The sequence below is a fragment of the Sinocyclocheilus anshuiensis genome, unplaced genomic scaffold (assembly GCF_001515605.1).
Source record: "Sinocyclocheilus anshuiensis isolate Anshui unplaced genomic scaffold, SAMN03320099.WGS_v1.1 scaffold626, whole genome shotgun sequence".
NCBI classification, from domain to species: Eukaryota; Metazoa; Chordata; class Actinopteri; order Cypriniformes; family Cyprinidae; genus Sinocyclocheilus; species Sinocyclocheilus anshuiensis.
In genome coordinates this window covers 934,222-943,270 of record NW_015544167.1, presented here as the reverse complement: position 1 = coordinate 943,270, position 9,049 = coordinate 934,222, and the positions used below count along the sequence as shown (strand labels likewise).

At 36.3% G+C, this 9,049-nt stretch overlaps 1 protein-coding gene and 1 long non-coding RNA gene across 2 annotated transcripts in view; both read right to left on the bottom strand.

The window, feature by feature from the left end:
- The window catches only part of nup160 (nucleoporin 160), a 70,235-nt gene that overhangs the window by 52,003 nt on the left and 9,183 nt on the right, over positions 1-9,049 (bottom strand). Inside the window, exons 10-13 of the mRNA XM_016496032.1 lie at positions 6,979-7,063; positions 6,828-6,896; positions 2,915-2,998; positions 1,125-1,295 (exon numbers count right to left, since the gene is read on the bottom strand). Of these exons, the coding sequence (XP_016351518.1) occupies positions 1,125-1,295; positions 2,915-2,998; positions 6,828-6,896; positions 6,979-7,063 (409 nt within the window). The remainder of the gene's footprint in view (positions 1-1,124; positions 1,296-2,914; positions 2,999-6,827; positions 6,897-6,978; positions 7,064-9,049) is intronic.
- On the bottom strand, positions 1,318-1,810 carry LOC107695958 (uncharacterized). The gene is made up of 2 exons (XR_001635045.1): positions 1,757-1,810; positions 1,318-1,357 (listed from the first exon to the last, which is right to left on the bottom strand). It is a non-coding gene; the product is annotated as an uncharacterized LOC107695958 (long non-coding RNA).

Below are 9,049 nucleotides of genomic sequence, written 5' to 3'. Positions count from 1 at the left end.
TTTCTAAATATGAAAACGTACTTACAGGCTGTAAGTCAGAACAGCCGGCATTGTAGTCTACTCTACCAGGAACAGGAAACAGTCCGAATATGAATATTTGGGTTGAACTGTTCTGGAACAGTGTTGTAAATACAACTTAACCACTGATTTCTAGTCGTGTCCTCTTTTGGAAGGCCAAACAAAGTAGTTTCGCTTTCAGGCCGGAGGCTAGAGTGAGTGGAGGTCAGCGGTCTTGAGAACGGCGCAGCCGGCGGATTCGACGAAGGAGCGGCCGGCGGGCTTGCGGCAACCACATGTGATGACCAAAATAAAAACTCCACGATAGTGTTTTCATGACTTTCAATAAAAGGAAAAAAATTGAGAGAGACTGATAACGGCTGTCAGAAGAGAGAACGATGTCAAATTTACCATCCCTCCCATAGACGCTGCATTAGAAACACCCTCGCATTAGCGTTAACTGTTTTTTGTAATTTGATGCAAAGGTGATATAATACAAAGAATAGTGTTATAAATGTAGATACATTTTTTTTTAAATACAAATATGAAAAACTTTCGAGGATTTACGATGCTGATGACCGTTAAACGCGTCATCACAGTCTTGTGAAAAGGGTCCATTGAGAAAATGTGATTCCCAGTGAGCACAGACTTACCAGACTACTGAATGTACTGCTGGTGGCAGTGTTTACTTAGCTAAGGTTCAATGTGTTCGAAGCTTAATGGGCTTTTTAGGAAGTATAGAGGTCAATGCAACAGTTCCTAACACCAAAAAAGTAATATTAATGTATTATAATTACAGACAGAAGTATTTGATGTTTTGTAGCACTAAAGTTTTGTGGCAGTGCTCATGAAATGATTCATCTTCAAATACAGAATACTGCTTCAAATAAATAAATGGTTCATTAAATCACATTGGTCAAATCAAATTATGGATGAGAAAAGTTTCAGGCTGGTGAGACAAACAAACAAACAGAGTTATGTATCAATAAATCATTAACACAAATAACGAAATGTGTACAATGAAGTAAACGGATCATTTTGATTTAATTTGACTTTTACATACACAGAAACACTTTTTGGACTTCATCTAAATGAAGTCTTCCAGCTGTGCGGCTGGGATCTGGTACCTTCTTGAGGACGCAGACCATGGCTGTGGCAGGGCTGATGTGCAGGGCAAGTGGTGTGGACAGCACATCCTGGTACTGCAGGCAGCAGGCGTAAAACTTGGACCAGAACTCCACCTGCAGCAGATGGTAGTCCTCCTGACAGAACTCGTACTCGGTCACGCTGCCCTGAAGCTGAAAACAACGTTTAGTGGTAACTAGGGCTGCCACTAACGACTATTTTTATTTCGATGAATCTATCGACTAATTTATCGATTAATCTAAACGATTAATTTCCCACCAAAAAAACAACAATTTTACTTAAGAATATTTTATTAAACTATATTTTAATTAAACCAAATGAAATATAAAAGTAAAAAAGTAAAGTACAACATAAAGTGCAAGAAGCAAGTGTCCATCTCATAGTCCAAATCACTGAAATCAAGGGCTAACGTTAGCTTAATGAGTTCTTTAGCCTTTTTTATTGTAGATCTCTGGTCTCTAGTCTATAAGCTAGTCTTAAACTTAAGCTCTAACAGAGAACAAATTCTAATGGTTTGTTTGCCATAGAAAATGTCTTAAGTGTCGAAGAGACCGTCGTCAGCGTTCGTGAGCTCTGTGTTTCTTTAAGTCATATCAACGACTATTTTTATTACGATTAATCTGTCGACTAATTTATCGATTAATCTAAACGGTTAATTTCCCACAAAAAAAATTACTATTTTACTTAAGAATATTTGATTAAACTATATTTCATTAAACCAAATGAAATCCAAAAGTAAAAAAGTAAAGTACAACATAAAGTGCAAGAAGCAAGTGTCCATCTCATAGTCCAAATCACTGAAATCAAAGTTCAGTATTGATTTTAAGTGTAAGTGATAGTGTAAGAATGACAACATATCCACGTGTTCTAGTCTACTAATAATAAAATTATAATCAGAAAATACATTTTAAAGGAGTATTTACCAGAAATATTATTTACCAGAATTGATTTAGGAGAGAAATGTAAATGTGCAGTATTTCTGAAAAAAAAAAACTCCCAACGGCCTGACGATTGTTTTTACACATTACTGTGCAATCTAATACTTGTTTAATATTGACCAAGCATCATTTCATTCAGATGTCCATTTAATCTTTAATATTTGGCCATTTCTTTAGGACAGAAATGCTATAGCCACTGTAATTAAATGAATATGTGGACATCAAAACGTGTAAACTCAGAGTGAGTGTTTGAGCTTATATTTTGAAACCGCAATGTATTCTCCTGCGTTTGCGTAGATTTACAAATGATTTACCGTACAAATCTGATTAAATGGCGCATGTTGTGTTCCCAGATGAACGTTATAATAAACCCAAACTCACAACAACATGCAGAGATGGAGTTTGAGATGCTCCACACATGTAAATGATAACAGTTCCTGTGGAACTACTGTGAACGGAGCCGCCGTGTGACGCATGTACTTAACCAACACGCATGTAAATAATTAAAGCGCATATACTGTATTAGAACTGCATCGCATATAATTATTTAATTAAATCATAGCGTTTGTGAATTCACAATTATGCTTAATTATGATTTTTAAATGGGTTTAATATATCATGCAGCCTTGGAAAACAGTCTAATAATGTGTTTTATGGATTCTCGTCTGTGAAATGCGCCACTTCCGGTATTTTGCCGGTTAGTCGACGCGAGCAAAATGAAGTAAGAGGATTTTTAAAAATCGAATAGTCGAATAAAATAGACGAATCGCGACAGCCCTAGTGGAAACACAGACGAAGAAATTAACACAAAGGGTAAAATAGCACCACCTTACCTCGTTTTCCAATGTGACCGTAACCTCTTTCTTCAGCTCCTCCCATGACAAGTCAGAATATCGCTCTGTATCTCGCTTGTAGATCTGGAAAAAAGGAATCAACTCTTCTAAATAAATGTGAACTTATGCATTGACCTGTTCCAATTTGAGACCCTTTTAAGGCCTTCATTTTAAGACATCACAATGTGGAAGCAGTAAAAAACAAGTCGTTTTGGCTGCTGAGTTTCAACAAATGTAGTGTTAATTTAGTTAAAAAACACTATGATGAAAAATGGTCGTTGACGAGCTTTTTTCCCCATGACTAATACGAGACGATGACGAGACGACAATAAGGTCAATAAACAATAACTGTGACTATATTAACATGCAATATCATTGACGATAAAAGAAGAGACTAAAATGTATTTTAAAAAATAAAAACTTTACAAAAATCTTTTTATTTTTGTCAAAAAAAAAAAGGAGACAAAATATTATCTGGCAACCATGTGCACACGCTTCATTGCAGAAGCGCCGATGATGATCTGAAAACACCGACAAACAAGTAAGCTGAAGTTTGGCGATCTCCGTGTGAGATGTTCGGCTTCAATGAAAGTGTCAATCAGCCAGTCTGTGTTCTTTCATGAGATCTCGACTATATTGTTTGCCATTATTGTTGCTGAATAAATGCGCTTACTCAACTGCTGTTGTTTTAAAGGGGTTATATGATCAGGGCCGCATTAACCATTGGGCTAGGCGGGGCTGAAGCCCCGGGGCCCGAGCAAGGAGGGGGCCCGTGATTGGCTGTGGAGTAGATTGACGGACATCGGTAGCGCTGATCGCAAAAAACCCACCACGCCCCTCACTTTTTAGCGCTATTATTTAGTGGAGTTTTCCGTAAATTCCATGCATTACCATTAGAGATTAAAACGTCACATTTGAATTTGTTTTACCAATCAAATGCATTTATTATATATTTTACTTTTGAACGAACTATGCACGCAGCCTCTATCAGGTGATCGCTGCGCCTAATATCTGCATTCACCTCTCTTCACTTCATTCTGGTGTAATCTAGGAATGGTCATGCAAAGAACAATCTTCAATAAGTAAAAATGTCAACTATTCTAAAAAAAATAAATAAATAAAATAGTGAGAGAAAAAAATAGGGAGAGAGGGGAAAACATGAGTTAGTCACTAAAATCCACAGCTAGTTTATTTTACTAAAGCTGATGATGGAGTGGGAGTTGTGGAACCGCAAATACTGTAGACCGTACACATGGAGCAGATAAAAACACAGTGTCACCATCCCCACAGATTTTAGGTTAGTTTGATTATTAACTTGATAGATGTATATTGCTTTTTGTGTTTGAAGGCTTATATTCGCTTATGGGTTGAGAAATTCATTTTGCGTGTCATGATGTAAGCTTGTCATTTAAACGCATTTTAAGCGTTGTGGTTTTAAAACAGTTTTTAATTTAACTGTTCAGGGACATTAAGCAGTGGGGCAAAATTCATTTTGGCAAATGCGCGCTTTAAGACGGTTTTTGATATGCGTGGAGCGCACTTGCTCGTTCAGTGCCTGACTAAACTAAAGAGTTATTTTGCGCTCCTTGTGTTTAAACGTTCGAATACACATAGTTATGTGTCAAAATGCCTGTCTCCTCGTCAACACAGTTATTTGTGTCTTAAATAAACGTTAATAGTTAAAGATAAAGCATGTGACTAGTTGGCTATTATGCGACTTTAAAGGGATATTCACCCAAAAATTAAAATACTGTCATCATTTACTCAGTTTCAAGTTGTTCTGAACCTGTATGAATTTCTTTGTTCTCCTCAACATAAAAGAAGATATTTTGAAGAATATTCGTAACCACCAGAAAGTTTCTGGTCCCTGTTGACTCCAATGGTGTTTTTTTTCTCTCCATACTATGGAAGTCATGGGGGCACAGATTTGGGTTGAACTGTTCTGGAACAGTGTTGTAAATACAACTTAACCACTGATTTCTAGTCGTGTCCTCTTTTGGAAGGCCAAACCAAGTAGTTTCGCTTTCACAATGAAACAGCGTCACACACGGCGGGCTAGAGTGAGCAGAGGCCGGCTTGAGTGAGCGGCGGCACGCAGGCTTGTGGCAACCACATGTGGCGACCCCAGGCTGGACTCCGCTTCGTCCATAGTGAAAGCCGATCAGGCAATCCACAGCCCGAAGTTGATGTATTTCCTCAGCGACCAGCACGGATCAGCTCTAGGCATGATGAAGCGGATATCATCCTCTTTTGGATGTTAAATTTTAAATTTTTTAATTATTAAATAGCCTATAATAAATCAGAACACTAAAATAAAATAGATAAAATAAATCATGTGTATGCGTTCACATTCTGTTGGTTCATGCTTATTGGTGAAAGTGCGATACATTTCTCAAATGACAACAATCATTATGATTATAATTGAGGAAAAAAATAACTCTTTATCAGTTTAACCATTATACAGGATGACGAAAATATGACTACGTTTTCATTGACTAAAACGCTCAGACATTTAGTCGACTAAAACTTGACTGAACAAAAACAGGACAAGGCTGACTAAATATGATAACTAAAAAGTACATTTGACACAGAACTAAGACTAAGACTAATTTAAAAGACAAAGACGAAGACTAAATTAAAAATGGCTGACCAAATTAACACTAAACAAATGCTCTTTTTGCAGTAAGGAGGAATATTTGAGGTCAAGTCATGACCCCAATTAGCTTTATTTTGGACTTCTTTAGAACAAACTTAATTAGTGATCGACCGATATTGATTTTTTTATAACCGATACCAATTATTTATGTTTCACAATTTGAGTTGAATTACTGAAATAAATGAACTTTTCCACGACATTCTAATTTATTGAGATGCACCTGTAGAATGTCTAATGTTTTCAAATGGAGAAAATAAATAAAGGACAGGAGTCGTATCAACTTCATTTTAAATTAGAGTTTTAGTAGGTTTATAAGCTGTTTAATAGCTACAGAGTCAAGAATAATTCACTAGACAATGTTAATTCACTGAATAATATTCTCTGGAATATTGGCATATAACAAACAAAACATCGTATTTTATTGCATTTCTCAACTGGAATGTTATATCAGAATTATTAATAATGTTTTCGTCCTTCTAGATTATGAAATGCCTGCTGACAGCGCGGTTTATCTATGCAGTTACACAGAACTATACTCAAACTGCGATTCCGACTTCACGAGACTAATGATGAGCATAGACAACAGAGAGAGAATTCAATTCAGCGCTTTTATTTCCAACATGCGCTCATTCATGGCTGCATATTATTTAATTCAGGCAAAATTATGTCTTTAATGGGACAGGACTTGACGGATTATTTTACATGAATCCGTGAGTTGGTCTCTATTTCTTAGAGCCAAGCTGCATAAACTACATATCAGGCATTTATGTAATGCATCTAATTTATGCATAAATGGCTGTTATGTTAAATAAAGTTTACTAACTACAGCAAATCAAGTACCTGCACCATGCCGTTGTTGTTGTCTCGTCTCCCCTCAGACGTGCTGCAATGGCGATCCTGCATGCAATTCTCAAAGCACCCACAAGATGGCAGCGTTTATCGGTGAATCCGATATTACAAACCCGATATCCGATTACGGTAAAATGCTTAAATATCAGGAAAAATATCGGTAAATCGATATATCCGTCGATCTCTACTCTTAATCAGATGAGGCAAAAAGTGCTAAGTAAAAATAATTATAATAAATATTCCTGTGTTTTATTTGAACTTACAAATAACTTTAACAAACAGCTGCCCTTTTTTCTGTTCTTTGCTGCGAGGAATACTTACAGAAAATGGCTTCTGGGAACTTTAACTGAATAATCTATTGTGTTGTAAACACATTAAGAGTGAACTGAAGTATATTTAGATTTTTACCTGTAAAGCTTTGATGATGGCTGAGGCTGTGAAACGCAGAGGTGAAAAAAGTACATCAAGATATATTTCCTGTTAAAAGACAACAGTGTTTAAGACAGAGAATGTTTGACACATCAGTTTCAGCACTGACATTAGAAGCGAACGCTCTTACCCGCGGGTCTTGGTCTTCACCAACGTGAACTTCCTCCTCTGGTGACGGCTGGACAAACACCTGGTTCCACATGCCTGTTGTGTTGCTAAATATTTAAACAGAAATGGCAAATCAGGAAAAAGCAGTAAATATTTATACATTAATACAGTGCTGTGTCACCATTCTGATTTTGTGCATCTCAGAAATTAATACAAAATCTAACATAAAAGAAAGACAAGCTGGGTAATCACAAAATACAGTTTTTAAATGATGAATGTTATTTATTGAAAAAAGTAAAATCTAATTTCAACTGGGCTTGTGTGAAAATGTATTTGCCTCTGGAGTTACTAATAGGGCTGGGTACCGAAACCATGTAACCGCTATGTACTAGAACCGAATCAGAATGCATATTTCGGTGCCACTTAAATGCCTGAGCGATCGATTGAAATATTTGTCCTGGTTCTCCCAAATAGACGTAAGAAGCATGGGTCTGAGCCTGAACTTTTTTCTGGGGGTTGGGGGTTGCGGGGGCAGACACATACACAGGGTTATTTGGCAAACAAAAAAGATGATTTTCCTTGAAATTAACTAGTAATGTATCTGCCCTTGCCATTAGCCCACGACAGGCTCAGACTACAGATTATGGTGGGATATTTGATTTAGCGGGGCTATAGCGATTAACTCCATAAACTGTACACAAATTCGTGATCGCCTCAGAGTCAGTCCCCTTTAAACTTCATATGAAAACGGCGGCAGACCTCGTCTCCTCCCTGTCTTTCAGCGCGCTCTTCAATCCGCAGACCGCAGTGGCGCAGCGCGAGCGGACTCAAACAGAAACAGAGGACGCAAGGTGTGTGTTTATCGATAGATTGTTATAATATCTGTATCTATTCAGTTCTTTGTCATAAATACAGTTTACAAAAGGTCACGAGGGAGCAATCGGTTTTCAATCTAAAATTAATATAAAATAGGAAATATACAAAGACAGTTTACTACAGAAAACTACAGTTCAGTTCAATTAACAACAACAAAAACATTAAAATGGTCCAAGAACTGATAACTTAAACAGGGTTCATACAGATACTGCAAAATAAAATTCCAGGACTTTCAAGGACTTGCACTACTTTTTTTTCAAGGACTAAAATCAGATCTCACTTATCAATCTATATTGTTATTATCTTTATAGAGCTTTATCACGCTCATAGACACTAGGGGTGTGACAATACACTTAGCTCACAAGGTGAGACAAAAAACTTGTGCAGATAGGTGCAGATACTTGGTTAACTAGAACGAGACAATGTTTTAATACATCTATTCAGTTCTTTGTCATAAATACAGTTTACAAAAGGTCACGAGGGAGCAATCGGTTTTCAATCTAACGTTACTGTAAAGTTTTCGTTGCGTTCACCCCTCATCACACAACAGCTGTTTCCTCCAGCGAAAAGCTATATCATACACTTGGAAAATTATGAGCTTTATCATGCTCATAGACACTAGGGGTGTGACAATACGCTTAGCTCACAAGGTGAGACAAAATACAGATACTTGGTTCACTAGAACGAGACAATGTTTGAATACTTTAAGAAATGTTCAAATGACAAAATATTTGTCTTTTAATCATAAAAAGTAAAACAATGCAGTTGTATTTTGAAATGTTTTAACTAATCTAGGGCTTAACTAATGATTATTTTGCTAATCAAGTAATCTACTGATTATTTTGACAAGTGAGTAATCTGATATCTTTTGTAATTTGAGTAATTTTTTAGTAATACAAATAGAACTAAGTGAAAAACAGGCTTTAATATGACTATATTTATATATAAAGTAACAATGAGGCAATAATAATTGGCCTCAAATATGGTATCAAAACCAAGTACATGGTTTTACTGATTAACACTGTTAAAGGGGTCATATGATGCTATTTTAAAGATCATTATTTTGTGTATTTAGTGTAACAGAATATGTTGACATGCTTTAATGTTCAAAAAACACATTATTTTTCAAATACTGTACATTATTGTAAATGAGATATAAATAACTCCATGTGTTTATATTGTAACCAGGGCCGTTTCTGAGCATAAGGGTTCCTCGG